Here is a 26,622-nt window from a genome sequence, read left to right on the forward strand (position 1 = left end):
CACAGTACTGTAAAAATTAGAAAAGTCAAAATCTTCATTATCAGCAAAATTTCCCTACCTGCTCTCCCCCATTGAAAATATTTAATGAAAAGAATTTCTAGGAGAAAAAGGTTTCATAAAGTACTAAACTTTAATATAAAAGTACCTCAAAACAGCTAATAATTCAGTAGCAGAATCTGGATGTTTGGGGTAAGATGATGTCCAATAATAAGTCTTTTGTGTATGATACGACCAGAAAAGGTCATGCTCAGAGGACAGACATGGAAAGAATTTTTGCAATTCAGGAACATTCTGGTAAACAGTGAAGAGCCTGTTTACCTGCAAAGAAGAACCTAAAATGTGAGCTTACAAGAGAAGTATTAGAAGTGGTTCCTTAATACCCTCTCTGCTTGATGCCACCTTTAACAGCTTAAAGGTTAAAACTAATAAAAAGCAAGCCAGTGACTTTTCAAAAGAAAAAGACAAGGTCATGCTCCTACCCTTATTTTAAAAATACATACTTTTAACACTCGGCTCCTCCAGTGCCTTTGGTATACAAGTTTTATTATTTTGGGGCTTTGTTTTTTACTATTCTAGATAAGACCTGAAGCTCTTTGTGGCTATCACAATATATTTCACTCTCTTAAAATCACTTATATTTGACTATTTTAAGAGCTTTTTTTTTTTCTGGCAGAAGAATTTCTTATTTCAATTTGTTTTATGCTATACCTTGCAATGAAAAGTCAATGAGAAAAAATAACCCTACACAATAAATATACTATCTCAGAAGTAAAAATGGTGGCACAGCGGGTAAAATCACTGCCTTCGATGCTAGCATCCCATATGGACGCCGGTTTGTGTCCTGGTTGTTACATTTTTGATCCAGCTGTCTGTTAATGGCCTGGGAAAAGCAGCAGAAGATGGCCCAAGTGTTTGGGCCCCTGCCATCCATGTAGGAGACCTGGTTGAAGCTCGTGGCTCCTGGCCTCAGCCTGGCCATTTTGGCCCTTTGGAAAATGAACTGGCAGATGGAAAATCTCTTTCTCTAAGTCTTTCTTCCTCCCTCTGTAACTCTGACTTTCAAATAAATAAATAAATCTTCACCAAAAAAAAAAAAAAAAGCAAAAAGGAATACAATACAACAATAAAACCTGTATGTTCTTAAATACTCATCACTTTTCATAATGCTTTAAAGATAGCATTTACCTGTAGCAGTTATACAGAGGGAAAGTTAATAAATAAATTAACAAGTCAAAGACAAGCTAGTAGTAGTTACTACTATTGTGCACCAGGATGTTAATGATAGTAATAAGGGCAACAACCCTTTCAGTGCCCCCATCTGTCTAATTTTCAGACTGTCTCTGATATGCATGCAGCACTTTTATTTTTTATTATCTTGATTTTTTTATCATTATAAAATTAATACATTATAAAATATTAAGAGTTCAAGTAATTTAAACACATTTCATGTAAAAAATGATTTTTATAAAAAAACAAAGATCAGAACCTTTTATAGTCTGCCTATGGTAGGAGCCAAATAGCTTACAACTCCTCTCTGAGAGGCAACACAGCACAAGAAAAACGGTATGGGATTCAATGTGAGGTCTGAATGCCACTCCCCACTGATTCTCTCACCAGCTGTGAGACCTTCAACAAATAGCTTCTCTGAGTTTTACTTTTCTAATCTGCCAAATGGGAAAATAATTCTTTGGCTAATGATTTAATGTAATGCAAATACTTCAAGGGGTGAAATACTATTCCATGAAATATAATGTTTGTTCTTTATGCCTCTCCTAATTTATAAATTAATAAAACTGAACTAGATGAGATCTAAGCTTCCTTTAAATCTAGAATCTGAGGAACTTCTTTTATGATAAATTATATGTTGAAGTTAGCTGAAGTCTAATGTTGTTCATTATGCTGTCCATGCAACTGTGCGAAATATAACAACACTTCCTTAAAGTCCACCTTCTCTTGCTAAAACAAAGGGTAGTTCACCAAAAGAAAACAAAATGGAGGGAAAAATTTTTTTTAAACATGGAGGAAGAAGGACAATGAGTTCTTGCCCGAGCACCTAAAAAATCTGGCAAGGGTAACCAAGAAAATAACTGATCAAAGAAAGGAATAAGTGGCTCTTTTTCCAAACAAATTCAAAACTAAACTTTGAAAACATCAATATCACCTATTAAAAGCCTTTTTCTTATTTCCTAATTTGTTTTGTCACTTCATAGTTTATATGAAAACTTGTCAGAAACATATCAATGCACTTTGTTTTCAGAAGAAATGTGTGGTAGGCAAACTCTAATCTGTCAAACTGAAGGAAGGCCAGTATGGAGACTAAGTGAATAAGGGAGAGAGCAACAGGAGATAAAGTTAGAGAGAAAGGCAGGTGCCAAAAACATATAAATTCAAGTAGGCATAGAAAAAAATTTAAGTTGTATTCCGAGAGGGGTGGAGAACCACTGGAGAGCTTAAACATGGGAGTGACATGATCTGGTTTTACATTTTACATGGTAGCTATGTGGAGCCTGAACTGTGGTGAGGTGAGGGCTGGGGAGACAGGAGAGAAGGCAGAGAGGCCAGAAGAAAGAGTGATAGTGGCTTCAATAAGGATGCTGCAACAAAGGCCATGAACAGTGGTCAGAGTCAGGCTGGATTCTGAAGACAGGACTGATAGGTGGGTAGGATATTTGTAATAAGTAAAAGAAAGACTCCAAAATGACTGGAAGGCTCTGTGACTGAGCAACTGGGTAAACGATGCCAGTTACCAAAATGAACACCAGAGTTTGAGCAGGCTCAGCTTTCAGGGTAATATAAACAGATTATTTTGGATGTGTTAGCTTTATAATGCCAATTAAAGCATTCAAGTGAAGTTTTCTGTTGGATATTTAAATGTAGAAATCAGGGAGAAATGTAAATCTGATAAGAAGCACGAATATAGATGGCATTTAAGTTAAATCCAGCGGACTGAATGAGAAAGTATAAATGGAGAAGAGAAACTTGCCAAGCTCTGAGGCACTCTGGTGCTTATGGCAGAGTTGAGGAAGATCCAGCACAGCTGACTGGGAAGGAAAAACCAGTTACATAGGAACAAAACCAGGAATATATAAGATCCTGAGGTGAAGCAAGTCCTTGAAGCCAACTCAGTCAAACTGAAGAGGTCAAGTTACTCACCAGGGCACACTGCAACTACATGAAGGTGACTTAAATTCTTTTTTTTTTTTAAGTTTTGTTTATTTATTTGAAAGTCAGAGTTACACAGAGAAGGAAAAGCAGAGAAACAGGACTTCCATCTACTGGTTCACTCACCAAGTGGCTGCAACGGCAAGGGCTGCACTGATCCAAAGCCAGGAGCCAGGAGCTTCTTCCAGGTCTCCCACACGGGTGCAGGGGCCCAAGGACTGGGGCCATCTTCTACTGCTTTCCCAGGCCACAGCAGAGAGCTGGATCAGAAGTGGAGCAGCCAGGACTCAAACCGGCGACCATATGGGATGCCAGCACTGCAGGCAGCGGTTTTACCTGCTATGCCACAGTGCCAGCCCCGACTTAAATTTTTAAAATAAGTATACTGGGGCTGGCATTGTGGCACAGAAGGTTAAGCCATCGTCTGCCAGTGGTTTGTGTCCTGGCTGCTCCACTTCTAATACAACTCCCTGTTAATACACCTAGGAAAGCAGCAAAAGATGGTCCACATGCTTGGGTATCTGCTATGCATGAGGGAGATCCAAATGAAGCTCCTGGCTCCTGACTTTGGTCACCAGGCCATTAGTCATTTAGGGAATGAACCAATGGATAGAAGATCTCTCTCTGTCTCTCCCTTTCTCTCTCTGTAACTCTGCCTTTCAAATAAATAAACCAGGCCATAGCAGAGAGCGGGATCGGAAGTGGAGCAGCTGGGACTTGAACCGGCGCCCATATGGGATGCTGGCACTGCAGACCGAGGATGAGCCTACTGTACCACAGTGCTGGCCCCTTAATGATTCAACCGGGTCTTGAACCAGCACCCACATAGGATGCCAACACTTCAGGCCAGGACGTTAACCTGCTGCGCCACAGCGCCGGCCCCAAAGAAAGCCAAGACACTCTGGCAAAAAAAAAAAAAAAAAAAACTAAATGAAAGATCTCTGCTAGTGATCCCAGTGGAAAGAACGGGGCCATCAAAGAAGGAGGTACCTTTCTCTGAAGGGAGGAGAGAACTTCCACTTTGACTATGACCCTCTCTGAATAAGATCAAAGTCGGCGAACTCAAAAGGCTTCCATGGCCTTGGCAACTCATGACTAGAGCCTAGGGAGATTACTGACACCATAAACAACAGTGTCAATTTGTTAAGTCAACAACAGGAGTCACTGTGTACTTACTCCTCATGTGGGATCTGTCCTTAATGTGTTGTCCAATGTGAAGTAATGCTATAACTAGTACTGAGACAGTATTTTACACTTTGTGTTTCTGTGTGAGTGCAAACTGATGAAATCTTTATTTAATATATACTAAATCAATCTTCTGTATATAAAGAGAATTGAAAATGAATCTTGATGTGAATGGAATGGGAGAGGGAGCAGGAGATGGGAGGGGTGCGAGTGGGAGGGAAGTTATGGGGGTAGAAAGCCACTGTAATCCATAAACTGTACTTTGGAAATTTATATTTACTAAACAAAAGTTAAAAAAAATTAAAAAAAAAAACAAATAAATAAACCTTTTTTAAAAAAGTATACTATGTGAATGTAAAATTATAGTTTTTTAAAAAAGCATCTCTCCAATCTCCATTTTAAGGGAAACACATGATTAATTCAAAGAAATTCTTAGGGCCGGTGCTGTGGTGTAGTGGATAAAGTCTCTGCCTGTAGTGCCGGCATCCCATATGGGTACCAGTTTGAGACCCAGCTGCTCCACTTCCGATCCAGCTCTCTGCTACGGCCTGAGAAAGCAGTAGAAGATGGTCCAAGTCCTTGGGCCCCTGTACCCATGTGGGATACCTAAAGAAGCTCCTGGCTCCTGACTTTGGATCAGTGCAGCTCTGGCTGTTGCGGCCAACTGGGGAGTGAAACAGCAGACGGAAGACCTCTCTCTCTCTCTGCCTCTCCTTTTCTCTCTAACTCTGACTTTCAAATAAATAAATCTTTTTAAAAAATTAAAAGAAATTCTAGAAAAACATAGGAATAGAGAACAGGAAAAAATCACTCTAAGAAATCTCATAAAATATTGAATAATATCTATTCATTCTTTTCTTTCTAGAAGTTTGGATTTTCTTTTTAAAATAATAATTATATGAAGGCAATCTTATACCCTGCTTATTTTACTTTCTCATGTTGTTATATATAATGCTTTACAACATTTTAATGACAACATAATAATAATTACCATTTACTTAGTATGGTGAGTCAGACACTATTAGAAATGCTGTATTTAATCTTCATAACAATCCATTAAGCAGTTACTGTTATTATCTCAAATTCATAGATGAAACAGATTAAGTAACTCTCCCAGCGCAAAGTCATTTTGATTTTCTGTGCTCTTAACTATACATTGCCAAGGTAAAATTATTCACTTAATTATCTACTGTTAGAAATTGGGTTATCTACTTTTTCACTATTATAAGTGTCATTGTGGTGAGCATATTTGAACATAAAGATTTTCATAAATATAGAATTAGTGCTCGCTTCAGCAGCACATATACTAAAATGTAGAATCAATTTTTTCCTCAGAATAATTAGAAATAGAATTACTCAGAGGTATTTTTTTAAGACTTCTGATGCCTACTACAAATTCCTTTTCACAATGTTTATCCCAATATATTTAACCACAAAAAGAGTACTTTCAAAATCTGCTTAAATCTAAAACACAAAGCATAGAAAAAGACTACAAGGGGAAGAATTAAGGGCTGTGAAAACACAGTAAGTGGCCACCAGAGGGCAACCATATCACAGCATTAGTGAACAAAACCTCATTTGACATAAAAGGAAAAACTCGTTTTAAACATATTTATATTGCAATTTTAAATCATGTATTTGCACTCCTTCATATTGGATTCCACTTGTACTATATTTCCAAATGTAGAAATCATATATTTCTTTCATCATTAGCTGCTTTTGGAAACCATAAGCATGAACAGGATTTCTTTGCCTTAAATCATCTCCAGAGCAAGGGCAAGGAGGCATTTGCTTGATAGGAGAGAGAGCTGCCTCAGCACTACAAGGAAAACTGAGAGTGAGAGCCAGCAGTGTAGACTGCTTCCTGGTACTGTAGAGACCTAGGGAGCAAGTTAACCTAAGTAAGATGGAGATTTCCTTCTGTTACCCAGTATTGAAACTCATCTTTCCTCTGTATATTTTCCATTCATTTTGTTTCATTTATTCAACAAACATTTGGTGATACTTACCATGTGCTGAGTTCCACATCAGCAATTATGTACACACTGGTAAATAAACTGATATTGTTTCTGCCTTCCTGAAACTTCTTATGTAGTAAATCAGCCTTACCATAGTCACTTACGTGACTCATGACCATGGATAAATATATAAAACTGTGATACGGGCTATGAAAAAAATACAAGTGTATGTGAAAGCATGTAATAAGGGAAGTTTCATTTAGCCTGGAATGTCAGGAAATGCTTTCTAATGAAGTAGCCTTTAATTGAAGACCTGAAGAAAAAGCAAAGGGGACAGAGGTGGGAGAAGCAGGAGAAAGACCAGGTGTGAGAACGCAGGGACAAGGAAACATGGCTTGTTTTAGAAACAGAAGCCAGGGGGATGGGCTTTCAGACAAAAAAGAATAAGAACAGCATGAGACACAACTGGCAGGCAGGCAAGCAGGCAAGGATCAGACCACATAAAAGAAAAAATAACACAATTTCTTCTAAATTACTTTGCTTCACTATAAAGCATTAGAATGAAAAATAAGATTTCAACAGACTTTTCCAGGGTACTTCCAATTTCAAATATCCTGCCATTCTATTCTCATAAAAACATCTGTACTTGTCAGACTAAGATATCCTGATGTTTTTTGTTGGAGTGGCAAGAATTCCCAAGGAATCATCTCTAATCCATACATTTAGGAAAACTGAATATTGAGTTGTCTTTAGTTTTTAATAGTTTGATTAAATTTGCCCAAATGTCATCTTGTTTGTCTTCACACTTGGGGTTTACTGAGCTTTCTGAATCTGTGGGTTGGGGTCTTTCATGAGTTTGGAAAATTCTTGGTCATTATCTCTTCAGATGTTGCTCTGACTCAATACCTCTTTCGTTTCTTTCTCAGTCTTTAATTATATTTGTGTTACACCTTTCGGCTGTTCCCACATGTCTTTCTTGCTCTGTCTTTCCATTACCTCTTCTCTAAATGCTTTCAGTTCACTTCAGGTTTTTTAAATTCATTAATTTATTTGAAAGGTAAAGAGACAGAAAGAGAGGGAGAGGCAGACCAGAGAGGTCTTCCCTCTGCTGCTTCACCCCAAATGCCTACAACAGCTGGAGCTATGCCAAGGAGAAGCCAGAAACCAGAAAATTCAGTCCAGGTCTCCTACATGGATGACAGAGAGCCAAACATTGAGCCATCACCTGCTGTCTCCCAGGGTACACATTAACAGGAAGCTGCAATTGGCATCAGGGCTGTGACTGGAACACAGGCATTCTGATAAGAAATGTGGGTGTCCCAATGACATCCTAACTGCCACACCCATGTTGGCTTCAGTTTTCAATTGTGCTGCAATGGAGTCTATTAACCATGACTTCACTCTGTACAGTGTAAAATCTGCTAATAAACCCAGATGAGTTAAATTTTTCCTCCGTTTCCTTTTCTTTTTTTTTTTAAGATTATTTATTTATTTGAAGGGCAGAGCGACAGAGAGAGGAGAGACAGAGAAAGAGAGATATTTCAGCCACTGGTTCCTGGCCAGGAGCCAGAAACTCCAGCTAGGTGTCCCATATGGATGGCAGGGGCCCAAGCACTTGAGCCATCATCCATTGTCTGCTGCTTTCCCGGGTGTACTAGCAGGAAGCTGGATTGCAAGCAGAGCAGCTGGGACTTGAACTGGCACTCTGATATGGGGTACCAGTATTGCAAGTGGCAGTGCCTTTTCCCACTGCACCACAGTGCTGGACCCTCTTCCATTTTCATAAAATACTAATTTTAAAGTCTTGGTATGCTAAACCTAAACCTGGATCATCTATGGTTCTGCTTTCATTGCTTCTTTCTTCTGTTTATTATTTGTCATATTTTCTTGTCTTCCCATTGTATAGCATTTTTGACTGAATGACAGGCATGGTATATAAGAACCAGAGAGAGCTCTTCCTTTCCTCTGTTAGGTAGCTACCATGAGAGGATCACTTCAGTCCAATCAGTAATTGAGGTGGGTTTACGAAGCACTGCAATTTTAGTGTAAGTCAGTTCATCTCTGGTTCATCATTATTTCTTGGTCACAGCCCTCCATGGTTTTTGACTGAGAGCCTAGTGGGCCTGTATCTACACAGCCCTAAAAGCCTGAAATTCAGTACAGGCCTTTGGTTCAACCTAGGTTCCACTCCACGCACCTTCAGAGTTCAGCAACACCTTAAAAGAGAGATGGCTGGGGCTGTGGCATGGTGTGTTAAGCTGCTGCCTGCAGTGCCAGCATCCCATATGGGCTTGGTTCATGTCCAGGATGCTCTACTTTTGATCCAGCTCTCTGCTAATGCACATGGGAAAGCAGTGGAGGATGGCTCAAATCCTTGGACCACTGTACCCACATGGGAGACCCAGAAGCTCCTGGCTCCAGTCTGAACCAGCCCTGGCTTGTTGTGGCAATTTAGGGAGTGAACCAGCAGATGAAAGATTTCTCGGTTTCCCTCTCTCTCTCTCTCTGTAACTCTGACTTTCAAATAAAGGAAGGAAGGAAGGAAGGAAGGAAGGAAGGAAGGAAGGGAGGGAGGGAGGGAGGGAGGGAGAAAAGAGAGTTGTATGGTATAGAAGTTCTCTCTAAAGGAATTTTTGTCTCTTTGGCTCAAAACTGAGAGATTTCTTTCTACTTTTCTGGCCCAGTCCATCTTCTGCATGGTCAACTAAAACCCCATGGGAAAGCTAACCTTATATTTAAGGTTCTTCTACTTTGCAGCTATCATGCAAATCAAAAATAACCGCAAAAAGTTCTCTTTGTATCTTTCTTAAGAAAAAATAATTATTTTGCTTGGGCTAAGTCTGTTCCTTAGCTTTTATTAAGAATCAACAAATTGTGGGGAGCAACTGAGATTAGACTGTTACTGAAATTAAGACTTATTCTATGCATCTGCTCTCCCACAATATGGCGCTGGGAGAGGAGGAAACAGCTTCTACACAGCTGCCTCCAGTTCAACCAATAAACAGCAGGACCTGCTCCTGATTGGAGGAGAGCAGCGTACTCGGCGTGTGGGTAGCAGAGTTGGGATTGGTGGAAGAGGACTATAAAGGAGGAGAGAGACAACATGCACCAGGAACACCTGAGGAACATCTGAGCCGCCCCCGAGAGAGCCGGCTGGCAGTGTGCCGCTCCCCTGTGAAAGTGGGGAAAGTGGCAGGGGGCCCGCCCCTCCACGGAGGTGGAGGGACGGCAGCCAAGCCAGGAAGAACCAGCAGCAAACCCGGGGAGGGCCGAGCAGACAAAAGAACAGCGCAGGGTCCTGTGTCGTTCCTCCACGAAGAGGGGGAGCGACACAAATGTCCCCTGGAAGAAAATGGCTAGTGATCCTCAGTTTACCAGGAAGAGCTCCAGCTTCCCACCATTTCTGGAGTTGTAGTTAACGTAGTTCTCCTTGCTTCCATAGCTATCCAAATAGTATGACTTTAAATTTGTGCATTTTTTTCAAGTGGGTGAAACAGTAGTTTGGCTTGCTGTGATCTATTATATTCTACTGAGAAAAGAAAAGCCCTTACATACTATTGAGGAAGAATACACTGACAGCTGGAAGACTTTACAATGAAAAGTACAGTGGAAAAATTACACAACAAAATGAAGGAAAGCATGTACCTGTGAGGGCATTACAACTGACGGATCGGTTATTGCACTGGCAGGGCAAACAGCCATTCTTCGTGAAATTGTAATATCCATCCTGGCACTGGTCACATGTAGAGCCGGTGACACCCACTTTGCACTGGCAATTCCCAGAACTGCAAACAAAAGCAAAGACAAGGAACAAAAGTAAATTAGTTTGAAAGTTTTATTGCCTAACATTCCAATATAGATGATCTTTTTACAAAGTATTTATTTGAGAGGGAGGAAGAGAGGAGGGCGAGAGGGAGGGACAGAGGAGGCAGGGAGAGACAGAGAGAGAGAAATGCAAACTTTCATTTACTGATTCATTCTTTAAATGTCCACAAAGGCTGGGGCCAGGCCATGGTCAAAAGTGGTAATGCAATCCAGGTCCCCTACATGGGTAGCAGGAACATAATTAATTGAATCATCACTGCTCCCTTCTAATGCCTTAGCAGGAAGCTGGAGTTAGAAGCTAGAGCTGGGAATTACAAATCCAGGCACTCTGAAATGGCATCTTAACCACTAGACTAAACACCAATTCCTCCATTATAGATGACCTTAACATAGCAGAGTTTCAACTAGATTCTAGTTACTAGAAGTATTGAGTGATTTTTACTTTGAATTGTAAGTTGAAAAACTTCATGACTATATAATTTGGCTAACATGGTACTAATACTAATAATTTCGACAATTTAATCTTTTGAATTTGGGTAGTCTAAAACAAATAATAAAAGATTCATTGAGTTCCCAATGCTTAGAAATCTTTGTTTACTAAGCTGTGGGACACAAAACTTGCAGTGAAGTTATTTCATTGCTGGATTATCTTTCAGCTCCATTGACATCTCCCAGTCTGTAGAAAACAAGGAACACCCTCACCCTTCACCCATCCTAGCTTTTGGCTGCAGAATATAAAGACCAAGATCTTGGGGCCGGCGTTGTGGTATAGTGGGTTAAGCTGCTGCCTGTAATGCCGGCATCCCATATAGGCACAGGTTGGAGTCCTGGCTGCTCCACTTCCAATCCAGCTCCCCATTAATACACCTGGGGAAGCAGCGGACAACGGCCCAAGTGTGTGGGCCGCTGTACCCACGTGTGAGACTCAGAGGAAGCTCCTGCTCCTGGCTCAGTGTGGCTCAGCCTAGCTGTTGTGGCCATTTGAGGAATGAGTCATAGGATGGAAGATTCTCTCTCTCTCTCTAACTCTGTCTTTCAAATAAATAAAAATAAATGTTTTTTTCTTTAAAAAAAGATCAAGATCATAATGACTATGTTAGCTACCCATGACAATGCTAGAAGCTTAACAGAATTCTCTTCTTTGGGTCAAATGTATAATTAAACTATAGTTCTGGTAATTAATTAAGATAGAATTCATAATTAAGTAAATATACCTATAGTGGAGATTCCTATTGCTTTCTGGTCTAAATCCATATAAAAGTTCTAGATTCTAGCCCTTCCCAAATAAATACAGATTAAAATTCTAAAGTAAGAAAAATATTTTATTTAATAACCCATCTTTCCTATTTATACTTTTTCTTGGATATCCCTTGTATCAATTATACTATCTCTTTGTAATCTTTAATTTTAAACCTTTGATGTTATTTTCAATTTCTTTCACTCTATACTCCATGGTTGCATGATCATTCATTCATACTCAATAAATCACCAATTTCTGTCAAAATTTCTTTCAAGATACCTCTTGGTATTATTATCTCTCCTATAATCATTTCTATTATAAATGCCTTTTCTTCTGTTTATCTCCAAAAAATCTTTCCTGCTTTCAAGGCTCTTCTTTCTCTAACTGCTTCATAGAGATCTTCTGGCTTCCTAACTTCACATTTTCTGCATCAAACATTTTGATCCTAATTGTGATCTGCTCTGTATTCTTTCATGTTCATAAGTCTTGTTTTTAGGCCGGTGCTGCAGCTCACTTGGCTAATCCTCCGCCTGTGGCGCCGGCACCCCGGGTTCTAGTCCCGACTGGGGTGCTGGATTCTGTCCCAATTACTCCTCTTCCAGTCCAACTCTCTGCTGTGGCCCGGGAGTGCAGTGGAGGATGGCCCAAGTGCTTGGGCCCCTGCAAGGAGGAAGCACCTGGCTCTTGGCTTCAGATTGGCGCAGCGCCAGCTGTAGCAGCCATTTGGAGGGTGAATCAGTGGAAGGAAGACCTTTCTCTCTGTCTCTCTCTCTCACTGTTTAAATCTGCCTGTCAAAAAAAAAAAAAAAAAAAGTCTTGTTTTTATAGTTAGGTTATACAAGGCTTGAAACAAAGGCCATAGTAGGCAGCTTTATTCTCATGCTCAAGACCAAGCACAAGTATAGGAATCATATACTACAATGAATTGTTTCATGTGTTATACCTTACTATGGAAGTTTCCTGAGTCCACAGAGTCAGGCATAATGTCTGGCACTTAATAAATGCTGGATAAGTACTCAATCAATATAAAAACAATTTTAAAATTAAGATTAGGAAAGTTTTAAAAAAGTGAAAGATAACACTAATGACTATTATCAGAAAAGCTAGTGTACTTCTACTTTACATGCTCATTCTGGACCTCAAAATGTTAAATTTCACCATCTGAGTAGATTTTGGTACCATATTGGATGGGAGACAATTTAAGTTAGAACTGCTTATCAAAACAATGTTTTTGGAGATTCAGCTCCTAATTAGTCCCTGTGGGGTTGTTAATTTTAGTTTAAGAGTTCAAGCTAAAATTGTTAACAGTTACACACCTCTGTGCATACCAGCAAAAACAATCCCCTATCACTTCCCTTTACTTCTATTTCTGTAATAAAAATAGAAATTCTAAATTTGAGTGTTATTGGAACTCTGAACTGAATTTTGCAAAATGAAAGTAGAGCAACTTTCAACCATTTGAGTGCTACTTGTAGAATAAAAAACTAAGGATTTTTTTTTTTTTTTTTGACAGGCAGAGTGGACAGTGAGAGAGAGAGAGAGAGAAAGGTCTTCCTTTTACTATTGGTTCACCCTCCAATGGCTGCCGTGGCCGGAGCGCTGCGGCCAGAGCGTCGCACTGATCCGAAGCCAGGAGCCAGGTGCTTCTCCTGGTCTCCCATGCAGGTGCAGGGCCCAGGGACCTGGGCCATCCTCCACTGCACTCCCGGGCCACAGCAGAGAGCTGGCCTGGAAGAGGGGCAACTGGGACAGAATCGGGCGCCCCGACCGGGACTAGAACCCGGTGTGGCTGGCGCCGCTAGGTGGAGGATTAGCCTATTGAGCCCCGGCGCCGGCCAAGGATTATTCTTTTGACTTTGAGATATGCTTCTTTGTTCATCAGTCCCTGGGCTAAATAGTCGGAATTTTGCTCTCTGTCCCAAAAAAATCTATTTTGAGCAGTTAAAGCTGAAATCTACTTCTCTCTCCCACATATCTTGTTTCTCAGTAATATGTCAGGGGATATCAAAAAAGAGTAGAAAAACAGTTCTTCATGGAATATTCTTAGGACTTTCCTCAAATAAAACCAGTCCAGAAAGGAAAGGAGCCTAGGATCATGTAAATAATAATTACCATTTCTCAAACCCTTGTATGCTAAGAAATCACCTATCGGGCCAGCGCCGTGGCTCACTTGGTTAATCTTCCACCTGCAGCACCGGCATCCCATATGGGTGCCGGGTTCTAGTCCCAGTTGCTCCTCTTCCAGTCTTCCTGTTCTCCCATGGGGTGCAGGGCCCAAGCACTTGGGCCATCCTCCACTGCCCTCCCGGGCCACAGCAGAGAGCTGGCCTGGAAGAGGGGCAACCGGAACAGAATCCGGCGCCCCGACCGGGACTAGAACCCGGTGTGCCGGTGCCACAAGGTGGAGGATTAGCCTATTGTGCTGCGGCGCTGGCCTGAATTGAATTGTAGGCACCTAAAGACTGCTAGGAGATAGAAATGGGAGTTCTCTTTCTCTGCCTCTCTTTTCCTCTTTCTCTCTTTCTCTCTGGATATATCTCTCTGTGTCTGTCTGCCTCTCAAATAAAATAATAAAAAATCCAAGATTTTCAGAAATACAAGTTCTAAAATTCTGATGCATAGTTACAGCATAATTAAAAGTTATACTGTTCATAGTGTAGAAGGTGAGCATTTTTTTTAAAAAAATACAATGGAAACTCACACTATCAGCATATCTTTTAAATAACTTTTAAAAAAGAAAAGAAATGCCACACACACACACACACACACACACACAGAGTCTTATACAAGTATACACCAAGATACTTACTGATCTAGCAAAGTAAATCTGCGTTTATCACATATGAAATTCAGGAATATCTTATGACTCAACAAGAAGGAAGCAGTCATTTTAAGTCTATACTGTTAGAAAATTACAAAGGATATAAGATACCTTTTGAAGAATGGCTAATACTTCATTGGCCAATTTCTAAGTCTTTTGAAATATTAGTAGTCAAAACATGCTTTTTCCTCATTCCTCTAAAACATTAGATCATTCAGTATACAAAAGAATAAACAGTTACTTTTAATGATGGTGTCTGCCTAACCCCACCAATTGTAAGAGAAAGGTATTACCTTGGAATACATAAGCACTTAACGACATCTCATAACCATAACATAACCATGTTCCCAAAATAGATACTACTCCTACTTCATAATTCTGCTCTTGGCCCTCAAAATACTGATTTAAACAGGCATCTTTATCCCTGGAAAATCACTCCTTAATTGCTGATTTAAAAAATGTCATCTCCATAAGTTCTGATAAAGCAGATGAACTGAGTCCAGATTGCACTGTTTCACTTTTTCCTGGGTAGATTTTAAAACAACAGGAAAACAGGTTCTCGCCCTCCCTCCCTCCCTTCTTCCCTCTCTCTGTCTCTTTTTAAATATATAGAACAAGTGGGGAAATTTGGTTGTGGGGCTGCACTAGAAGTGCTTTTTCATCATGTTACTCATGGCTGATGGCCAATTTCTGCATGTAGAAGAATTAAATCACTCAGCGAATATAAAGCTTTGCCTGTGTGACTTCTTTTACAGAATAAAGCCTTTACAACACCCTCTTTCATGGTCTTTCCCTGTTAAAGACTGTTGAATACTTTCTGAAGCAAAGGTCAATGATATAAATGCAATAAAACAAAAAAAAAAAATTAAAGGCCTGTTAACAGACCACTTTGCTTACCCATAGATTTGAAATGAAAGAACCTAAAACCCATAGCTTCAAGTTTGCAGATAAGGGAACAGAACTAGAGACTGAATAGAAATCAGAAATCAATACTACTGAGATCAGACAACAAAGAAGTTAAGATCGAATTTGCTCAATTTGTGTCACTTCCAAAAGACATGAGTTGCTATTAAGGTACTATAATGTAGACAGTTATATCAGAAAGAAGAATATTGAATTATTCATAAAGAAAGCATAAGCATTGTGTACACTAAGTTTGACTAAGTATATCATATACTTTTCTTAAAGTATCTCAAATGGGGTTCTTTGGATTTCTTGTGCCATTAATGCTTATAAAATTTACACAGTCATGGATGTGAACAACTATTGCAAGGTTTTAACACTTAAATAAATTATTTCTTAGTGCAAATATAAACAAATAATGTATTTCCTACTATGAATACTTATTAACTTTTCAAAAGAAAATTCAATAATATATCATCTAAAGATACAGTACATACTTACATCAGACAAATGCTAGCCAAGTGTCTTTTTAAAGATTCTGTTCTAAGATGAATGGGTGGAGAATCTTTGGAATTTCCATTATTTTAGAATCACATTGATTAATCAGAAGGGTGGAATTCAAGAAGGGAAGTATCAGCATTTATGAGAAAAAAAACATAGTCTATACGGACAAAGAAACCTCAGTTCATACACCAGCCGTACTGGTGACTAGGTGGCACAAAGCATTTATCTCTTGTATCCTCTGTATGTCCATTAGTACAATGAAGACAGTTCTATCAACCTTTGTAGGGTTACTGTGAGAACGAATACTCAGGGTATGCAACATGGCGTCCGGCACACACTCCTTACTCAGAAACGAAAGCAATTGTTCAGATGATGACAGTGATTCTCGTCTTGATTTTTCTTTCTGAGAACTTTAAGAAGAGGAGTGAATTCCCAGTAGGTAAAGATAAAGAAGACTCTAAATCGTTTTCCTTTAAAACTCTGTTCAAAACCTTTTTTTAAATGATAAGGAATTAAGGGACGATTATTAGTTTGGAGCAAAAGTATGGTGAAGAAAAGAGAGCACATTATGAACACAGAGTTTTCAGAAAGAAAACTTTTTAATTGAGAAGGGAAAGGGTCTACAGAATCCTACATTAGGAGGAATCAAAGCCAGTTAGACCTTAAATGCTTTCACACCAACAGCTAATGATTGAATTTATCGCTAAATTGTCAGATATCATGTATGTTTTTGTTACAAAAAAGTCTCTTCCTGAGACTTACAAGATATAAATTATGTATATTTGTATAATTTTAGACATCATATTATTAACTGCAACTCAAGCACTACAGAACTAAAAAGATATAGCTCTTATTGGGGGACATTAATTCATGTGTGGTCATCCAGGGGCCTTGCTTTTCCTTCTCCCTTATTCTATTTTTTTTTTTTTTTTTTTGACAGGCAGAGTGGACAGTGAGAGAGAGAGACAGATAGAAAGGTCTTCCTTTGCCGTTGGTTCACCCTCCAATGGCCGCTGCGGCCAGCGCGCTGCGGCCGGCGCACCGCGCTGATCCGAAGGCAGGAGCCAGGTGCTTCTCCTGGTCTCCCATGCGGGTGCAGGGCCCAAGCACTTGCGCCATCCTCCACTGCACTCCCAGGCCACAGCAGAGAGCTGGCTTGGAAGAGGGCCAACCAGGACAGAATCCAGTGCCTGGACAGGGACTAGAACCCAGTGTGCTGGCGCCGCAGGTGGAGGATTAGCCTATTGAGCTGTGGCACCAGCCTCTCCCTAATTCTTCAGTCTACATTTTGGCATTGTGACATATACAAAACAAGAATCAAGAAAAAAAGTTATAAATTCATCAATTTTCTTCTTCCCATTCTTTTTTAGTAACTAAAAACAAATTAGTCTGGGAAGAGTTTTAAATTACTGTTAAAGAGGCCAGTGCTGTGGCACAGAGGGTTAACGCCCTGGCCTGAAGTGCCGACATCCCATATGGGCATCAGTTCGAGTCCTGGATGCTCCACTTCCGATCCAGCTCTCTGGTATGGCCTGGGATAGCAGTGGAAGATGGCCCAACTCCTTGTCCCCTGCACCCACGTAGGAGACCTGGAAGAAGCTCCTGGCTCCTGGCTTTGGATCAGCATAGCTCTGGCCATTGTGGCCATCTGGGGAGTGAACCAGTGGATAGAAGACCTCTCTCTCTCTCTTTCTCGCTCTCTCTCTCTGCTTCTCCTCTCTCTATGTAACTCTGACTTTCAAATAAATAAATAAATAAATACATCTTTTAAAAACATTACTGTTAAAACAGAGTCTGAAATCAAGAGAAAATGGTTGATCATAAGCCCTTTCAATATATTTTTAAAAATTCCAAAATGTATCTAGAGAAAGTTTTTCCAATTAGAAAGGTTTTACATGGGAAGATAAACAAAATGAAAAGCTATCAATAATTCTTAATTTCATATTTGGATGGTAGTTTTGTAAAAGTATGGAAAAAACAGCTTCTCCTTTTTTGTTATGAAAAAACTCAATGATTGGACGCTTTGGCAGAAGCCTGTCTGCGCTCAGTGTTGCTCTGTCTCTCTACAGTTACAGAAAAGACCATTATGCAATGACCAAAGCGCCTTTTCTAGAGGAAAAAAAGGAAAGCTTTCTTGTTGGAAACATTGGGCTATTATACTAAACATTCCTTGTATTTTTTAGGGCAAAGAGTCTAAAATATGTTCAGAGAAAATCCATATTCAGACAGAAATTCAAAATACTGAAAAAGAATATTGCCTAAGTACAAAAATATTTCTCACAGCTGAGTTTACCAAAATCAAATTTAAAAGCTATTCAAAAAGTCAAAGTAAAACTTAAAGGCAAAAACAAAACAAAACAAAATGTGTCTCATTTTCAGATGCATAACTTGGGAAGGTTAACAGTACAACTAAGAAAGTTATTCCTCACTTCCTTCACTTTTTTTTAACAGAAGAAATACAGCACTAAGAATTTTCAAGCACACACAATTATTCCATTATTTGATAGAAATTCTGTCATTTTGAAAGGAGGAAATGTAGAGACAAAACAATAGGTCCAGGTATCATCTTATGAAGAAGTTGCATCTCATCTGTGTTAATATTTGCATTTTTATAACTATTATATAAGATTTGCTTAATGAAACTAATTATTAACACCTGATCTGTACACATGCTATGTTCCAAAAATTAACTTGAAGTGCTTAGAACTTATAATTCATTTCTGCACAGAAATAACAGTGTAAGTGGTGACTTAGTTTCCAGATTAGCAAACAAAAATCTGCTTAACATGAAATGCTGGTACTGACAATGTTGAAGACTAAATCCTTTATACAGAACTTCTGAACCCTTTGAGGGGTAGAGTAGTCAGGAGGCAATATTAACATTTATTGAGTTTCTACTATGGGGTTACAAAAAACATAGCACATTTTATATCACAGGAAGTGACCAATGGTAGGCTGGTCACCAGCACAGAGTGAGCAGGGTTAGATTTACTGCACAGGCTATAAGATAACAACAGTCAGAGGCTAACTGCTACAACACAGACTATAACCCTTAGAGTCTGGGTGTGCTCTTCAATCCAATAGGTGTTCAGGTAATTGCCTGTCTGGGCGGAGCTGGGGGGGTTTGCCCCACCCTTAGCTAGGGACTTTCCCAGTGCCCCACAGTGACCCTCCACAATGCATTACTTAATATAATTTTTGAAGAATTCTATGATGTTCTTAAGTCTCAGCTTCATTACTTTTTAGCAGTTTGAGTATTGAACAAGCTTTCACATTGGAAAAATAAGAATAATCTCTGTTCCAAAATATTGTGATAACTAACTAGAATTATATATATTTGTATTTAAGTGCCTTCCAAATAGTAGGAGCTCTATATATAGTAAAATGTTAATACTTTTAACATCCCCAGTTGGTACCTGCTTCAGTAACATGAACTGACTCAATTTTTTTTAACTTTTATTTAGTAAATATAAATTTCCAAAGTACAGTTTATGGATTACAATGGCTTCCCCCCAATAATTTCCCTCCCACCCGCACCCCTCCCATCTTCCACTCCCTCTCCCATTCCATTCACATCAAGATTCATTTTCAATTATCTTTATATACAGAAGATCGATTTAGTATATATTAAGTAAAGATTTCATCAGTTTGCACCCACACAGAACATAAAGTGTAAAATACTGTTTCAGTACTAGTTATAGCATTAATTCACATTGAACAACACATTAAAGACAGAGATCCTACATGAGGAGTAAGTACACAGTGACTCCTGTTGTTGACTTAACAAATTGACACTGTTGTTTATGGCATCAGTAATCTCCCTAGGCTCTAGTCATGAGTTGCCAAGGCTATGGAAGCCTTTTGAGTTTGCTGACTTCGATCTTATTTAGAAAAGGTCATAGTCAAAGTGGAAGTTCTCTCCTCCCTTCAGAAAAAGGTACCTCCTTCTCTGATGGCCCGTTCTTTCCACTGGGATCTTACTCACAGAGATCTTTCATTTAGTTTTTTTGTTTTGTTTTGTTTTTTTGCCAGAGTGTTTTGGTTTTCCATGCCTAAAATACTCTCATGGGCTCTTCAGCCAGATCTGAATGCCTTCAGGGCTGATTCTGAGGCCAGAGTATTGTTTAGGACATCTGCCATTCTATGAGTCTGCTGTGTATCTCGCTTCCCATGTTGGATTGTTCTCTCCCTTTTTGATTCTATCAGTTAGTATTAGCAGACACTAGTCTTGTTTGTGTGATCCCTTTGACTCTTAGACCTATCAGTATGATCAACTGTGAACTGAAATTGATCACTTGGACTAGTGAGATGGCATTGGTACATGCAATCTTGATGGGATTGTATTGGAATCCCCTGGCACGTTTCTAACGCCACCATTTGGGGCAAGTCTGATTGAGCATGTCCCAAATTGTACATCTCCTCCCTCTCTTATTCCCACTCTTATATTTAACAGGGATCACTTTTCAGTTAAATTTAAAGACCTAAGAATAATTGTGTGTTAATTACAGAGTTCAACCAATAGTATTAACTAGAACAAAAAAAAATACTAAAAGGGATAAAGTGTTAAATTGTACATCAACAGTCAGGACAAGTGCTGATCAAGTCACTGTTTCTCATAGTGGCCATTTCACTTCAACAGGTTTCCTATTTGGTGCTTGGTTAGTTGTCGCTGATCAGGGAGAACATATGATATTTGTCCCTTTGGGACTGGCTTACTTCACTCAGCATGATGTATTCCAGATTCCTCCATTTTGTTGCAAATGACAAGATTTCATTGTTTTTGACTGCTGTATAGTATTCTATAGGGTACATGTCCCATAATTTCTTTATCCAGTCTACTGTTGATGGGCATTTGGGTTGGTTCCAGGTCTTAGCTATTGTGAATTGATTGACTGACTCAATTTTTAAAGTCTCACAGCCAACCTGGAGTCAGAATTAGAACCTAGTAAGCCAGTGTTTAGCCTAGTGGTTAAGACACCCTTGCCCCATATCAGAGTTCCTGAGTTAGATTCCTGACTCCACCTCCCTGCTAATGCAGACCTGGGAAGCACAGGTGATAGACAAGTAATTGGGCTGTTGCCAATGACACAGGAGACCTGGATTGAGCACCTAGCTCCCAGCTTTGGCCTCAGTCCAGCCCCAGCTGCTGTGGACATTTAGGGAGTGAACCAGCAGATGGGAGTGCTCTTTCAAACTGTGTGTGTGTATGTGTGTGTGTGTGTGTGTGTGTATTGTGTCTGCTTCTCAAGTAAAATAAAACAAAACAAAATTTAATTGGCAGAGAAATGAGATAATGCCTCTGTTATGTCTCAACACAATCCTAAAACTTGAGAGCTCTAATTTCCTAGCTATATCTAGCATTATTTGCAAATACTCCTATTTGAGCCAGTTTCCTTGCAAAGTTTTCTCTTTCTTTTCTCTAACAGCTTTATTGATAGTCATCATTTTTAAATTGTGAGATCAGCTATGTGAAACCAAGGATTTTTATGTATTTTTCTATTGTTATATTCCCAATGCCTAGCACAATGTCTGGCACATGATAGGTGCACAATTTTTTTTTAATGTCATGTATTTATTTTCATCTACTTAAAAGATAGAATAACAGAGACAGAGAGATGGAGGGGGGTTGATCTTCCCTCCTTTGGTTCATTTCCCAAATCCCTGCAATAGCCAGTGTTGGGTCAGGCCAAAGCCAGGAGCCCAGAACTTCAGCTGGGTCTCCCATGTGAGTGGCAGGGGCCCAAGCACATGGGGCATAATCTGCTGCCTCTCAGGCTGCATCAGAAGCAGAGTAGCCAGAACTTGAACTAGCACTCTGATATGGGATGCAGGTGTCCCAAGTGGTGGCTTAGCCTGCTGTGTCACAATGCCTGCCCTATGAAGTTTTTTAATGATTATATAATCTGGCTACGAAATCTATGTATATTTTCTTCATGTACTCATGATGACTTCCCAGCACAATATTTGTTTTCATTATAGTTCATTTACCTTTTCCATATACTTAATCTTTTAAAAAAATTTATTTATTTAAGAAATAGACAAAGAGCTCCCAACTGCTGATCCACTCCTCAAATGCCCACAATGGCAAAGGCTGAGCCAGGACAAAGCCAGAAACCAGAAACTCAGTCTAGGTCTCCCACATGACAGAACTTGAATCAGGCACTCCCACAACAGGATGTGGCCATTCCAAGTGGAGATTTAACTGTGCTGACCCAGTGCCCACCCCTGTACCAGAATTTTTGATTCAATAGGTCTGGGGTTTGGTCTGGGAATTTGCATTTCTTTTTTATTTTTAAAGATTTACTTATTTACTTGAAAGTCAGAGAGAGAGAAAGAGAGGTCTTCCATGTTGATTCACTCCCCAGTTGGCCACAATGGCTGGAGCTGCACCAATCCAAAGCCAGGAGCCAGGAGCTTCTCTGGGGTCTCCCACATGGGTGCAGGGGCCCAAGGACTTTCCCAGGCCATAGCAGAGAGCTGGATTGGAAGTGGAGCAGCTGGGACTCGAACTGGCACCCATATGGGAGGCCAGCACTGCAGGTGGAGGATTAACCTACTGTGCCGGGAAATTTGCATTTCTAACTAATTCCTCAGTGATACTGCTAGCGTGGAGACGATAATTGAAGAACCATTGTAGATTAACTAGAAAAAAAAATCACTATACTTACTTCATTCTACTTTTTTATTTTCTGAGCCCTGACTGGTGAAACTGCTTAATTTCCTCCACCTCTAGGCTTAGTGTTGAACACTTAATTTGGTATCAATCCTGACCTAAAAAAAGTATACTTAAGGCAATCAACTTCAGTGTTCTGTTAGCAAGTTCCATTTGCTACTGGTTCCTTTGACCTTAGTCCTTCATATTCTCAATGACTGAATTACACCCTGTCCCTAACAGCTTGATGTCTGGCTCCTGGTCCCAGTTGCCCTATTTCCCACTCCACTGTGTAGGTCCATGATGTCTACTTTCAGACCTTATAAATGTCAAATACCTGCCATTTAAACCCAAACAAGTTAGATGTTCTGACATCTCAAACCATGAACTCAGTTTCCATATTTATAATGTTCTAATTTCTGTCTTTTCCTCTCAAGCGATTCTCTATGTGTACTTAACATTATTTCATGCTGACTTCTATGCAATAATTATTTTCATTATAACCCAAATCTAATTTCTAGATGAGATTAATATCTCCTTGGACTAGTACCTAAGTTGATGACTCACGCTCACCCACACCTATCCCTACTCCTATGTTGAGACATACTGCCATATCTAATCTTGGCCATCTTATTTCAGGATACAGTGGGAACAGCTTCAGAGTCCATGGATCTGAGCTCAAATCTAAGTTCTACCATTTATTAGGTATGCTAGGTTGCTAAGTAATTCAGCCTCTAAGAGAAAGGTGGATGAGCTGTTCTGAGAAGTCAGAGAAGTTATATGTGTAAAGTGTCAAACATAAAGGTTTAATGGTGCCCTTTGCATGTTAATTTTCTTCTGTTCCTCCTGCTGCCTCTCCTGGGTTTTGCAGCTTCTTTAGATGAAACAAAGCTAATATATTATAATGCTATATATATTATATATACTATATTATAATGCTATAAAGCTAATATAATATAATGAAATATAAAAATTTTCCATCAAATATCTATAATATGTTTCACTAGACATTCTATTTAATTGTGAAACCCTTTAACATCGATTCAAGATCAGTAAAAGAAAAGGAATTAAAAGAAATAGTCATAGTGTATGTGTTGGGAATTGGCAAAAGAGAAGGAAGGGATTTTGTTACTGACAATATAAACCATGTTTTCATCACTGCTTCTCTCAACGTGAGAAACTTGCTTATACCCTTCTTGCATAATATTTAGAATGACATTTTTTAAAAGATTTATTTATTTACTTGAAAGTCAGAGCTACACAGAGAGAGAGAAGGAAAGGCAGAGGCAGAGGCAGAGGCAGAGAGAGAGAGAGAGAGAGAGAGGGGTCTTCCATCTGCTGGTTCACTCCCCAGTTGGCCGCAATGGCTGGAGCTGTGCTGATTTGAAGCCAGGAGCCAGGAGCTTCCTCCAGGTCTCCCACGCACCCTAAGGACTTGGGCCATCTTCTATTGCTTTTCCAGGCCATAGCAGAGAGCTGGATCAGAAATGGAGCAGCCGGTCTCGAATATGGGATGCCGGCACTGCAGGTGGCTTTACCCGCTATGCCACAGCATCAGCCCCTAGAATAAAATTTCTTAAACATGATGTTATCCCAGAACCAAATCCATCCAACGTTAAAGACTTTCTCCACAGAAAAATGCACATATTCAGCACTACATTTCATATGCTTCTCCTTCTTTGGCTAAGAACTTCTGAGCTAGAGCATAGAGTCATGGACCAACCCAGCACTGAATACTATGGAAGTTTAATGTAATAGAGCAAGGAACTATTTCCTGTCTGTAACTGGGAAGATAATCATCCTTACCTTGCTCTCAGAGTTGTTGTTAGGATCAAATGAGAAAATGAACAGGAGAAAAGAATTGTAAATAACTTTTCAGTTATTAGTAATTAGCATTTCCTAATTAACCTACTGAATTTGCAAACACAGGAGCAAACTTGAAAAATTCAAATTGTTGAAAAACATGGAATATATCATATCAGAAAATTCATTAAATCTACATAGAAACATAATAATGGAATTCATAATTTTTAGTTAGTCCTGTATCCACTGATTATGAAAATAATCATGGATGAATCAGTAAATGTCTAGAGACTCTTCAAATTCAAATACCTCTCTGGAATTGACAAACAAATTTAAGTAGAAATCATATGTAGGGAAGAAAGAAAGCTGAAAAGGCTCATACTTCTCTTTGCCCTCTAGGAAACATATTTCTTGCTATGAAAAGAAACCATCCAAGATGGAAAAAAAAAAAAATCATGCTGATTTAATTTTCTTTCAAGGGACATAGGAAGACAAGGGCTTCTCTGTGAGAACAAGAGTCTTTCTATTTAAGCCGAAGTCTACTAACATAAGTTTTAGAAGCTCTTCTTTCAAAACTTCAGAAAAAAAGGATATTAAAGCAGGCTATAAATTTGGATGTGTGTCCTAACCACAATGTCATAGATCTAAAATGGCAGGTCGTCATGCCATTCCTTATCTGAATTCCCCTCCTGGACTGAAGGCTCAGAATATCACTAGGACCAACTTTATAGACTAAGACAGGAATACAACCCATATTCCTTCGACTGACTGTTTCAAATAACAATTCTATTAACTTGATTCTGAAATAATATTAGACTTAAAGCAGAATTGTAACTATAGTACAAAGAGTTCTCTTCTACCATTCACCCAACTTTCCCTAGTGTTCAGTTTCTCATATAACCATGATGCATTTACCAAAACTGAGAAATTGACATTTGTATAATACTATAAACCATATACTTTATTCAGATTTCCTAACTATTCTTCTACTGTTTTTCCTGTTCTAAAATATAATCCAAGATATAACTTTACATTAGTCATCATGTCTCCTTAGCCTCTTCCAATCTGACGGTTTTTCAGTCTTTGCTCATCTCTTACAACCTCAAAGATTTTGAAGAGTGGTGGTCAGGTATTTTGTAAAATGTTCTTCATTTGGGCTTGTTTGATGTCTTATCAAAATTAGACTGAGGTTATATATTTTGAGCAAGAATATCACAGAAGGAACACAACTTTCTCATAAAGTCATATTAAGTGATATATGGTATCCACATGACTTATTACCAATAATGTCACCTTGATCACTTAAACGATAATTGTTAATGGTAGGAATCTATCTGAATGACAGCAAAACTTAAAGGATAGTTATCAGGCTTATTTAGAAAATAAGGAGAAGTTCAGCCACTCAATTAACAAACACTGAGTCTTACTAAAGGAGGGATAGTCAAATAATGTTAGTTTGAGACTGCTTCTGCCACTTACTAGTTATCTATTTGGGGACAAATTAATTCTCAATTTCTTCATCTGTAAAATGAGAATAATACCATTTCAAGTAATTATCCTATCCTTAAAAGATAGCATATGTATAAGACTTAGTCTGGGACACAGTAAACATTCAATGTTGATGCTGTTCATTCTAGAGCTGATGATGGTGATAACAATGTTAGTAGCATTTGCCAAGTTGTGTGGTATTTTTCTCTGAAAGGGAAGTCAAACTACAGACTAGAAAATACACTGGTTTAAAAATGCCCTAAAAGTGAGATGCTTAACTAGAGATTAAAATGTGGTTTCTTTCTTTAGCAAGGTTAAGTCTGCAATCGCTTTGTCATTTCAGCAGAGGTAGAAAATAATTTTCTTCACACCATGACTGTGTGAAGAAATCACTAGCTTTATAAGTATAGAATGAATGGGGTCCGTTGTCCTGAGAGAAGAGTTTAATAAGATTCTGTGTCTTGAGTAGCTAAAGAAAGGTGCCTCACCTTTAGGGTAAAGTGAAAAGATTCTGTAAGATGTCATCCATCAGTACTCTTGGGGCTGCCTTGCACACTGGAATGTAGCCGCATGTACAAACTGAAGGAGCTGGTTGTTAAGATCTACAACTTGGAAACCCCAAATTAAAGCACCCTTGAAAAAACTTGGCACTAATGGAGTGAGTTCACCCTTCTTAATAAATCACGGCTGCCTTTGCAAGGATCTGAATCAGCAGAAGCACCATCGTAATAGTGATCATCATCTGTCAGGTGGTTCAAGGACCAGGCTTCGACCCAGCAACTCCATGTAGCTGGGAGAAACAATCAATACTAGTGAACTGATTGGAATCATGTTCCTTTTATACCTAATATCACAGGAGGACTGACCCCCTAACTTATTGGACAATTAGGAATTAGCTGTTGGAGAAAAGATTATCTCAAAAGGAGAGTACTGCACTTTATGCTGCAGGGGCATATGAGGGTCAGAGCAATCAACTAGAAAAATAAAAAAGGTCCAACTATATTGAACCCCATTTGTGAAAAAGGCTGTCAATTAAGTAAGCTTTCAACTTCCCCATACCTATGAAATTTGCTACTGCCAA

The 26,622-nt window shown here is 39.2% G+C and overlaps 1 protein-coding gene across 1 annotated transcript in view; it reads right to left on the minus strand.

Annotated features, from left to right (window-relative positions):
* The window catches only part of MEGF9 (multiple EGF like domains 9), a 111,536-nt gene that overhangs the window by 16,057 nt on the left and 68,857 nt on the right, over positions 1 to 26,622 (minus strand). The window contains exon 3 of the mRNA XM_002720506.6: positions 9,951 to 10,090. Within this exon, the coding sequence (XP_002720552.1) occupies positions 9,951 to 10,090 (140 nt within the window). The remainder of the gene's footprint in view (positions 1 to 9,950; positions 10,091 to 26,622) is intronic.

This window comes from Oryctolagus cuniculus, chromosome 1 (genome assembly GCF_051225735.1).
Source record: "Oryctolagus cuniculus isolate XC-2025 breed Fujian yellow rabbit chromosome 1, ASM5122573v1, whole genome shotgun sequence".
In the NCBI taxonomy this organism is placed as follows: Eukaryota; Metazoa; Chordata; class Mammalia; order Lagomorpha; family Leporidae; genus Oryctolagus; species Oryctolagus cuniculus.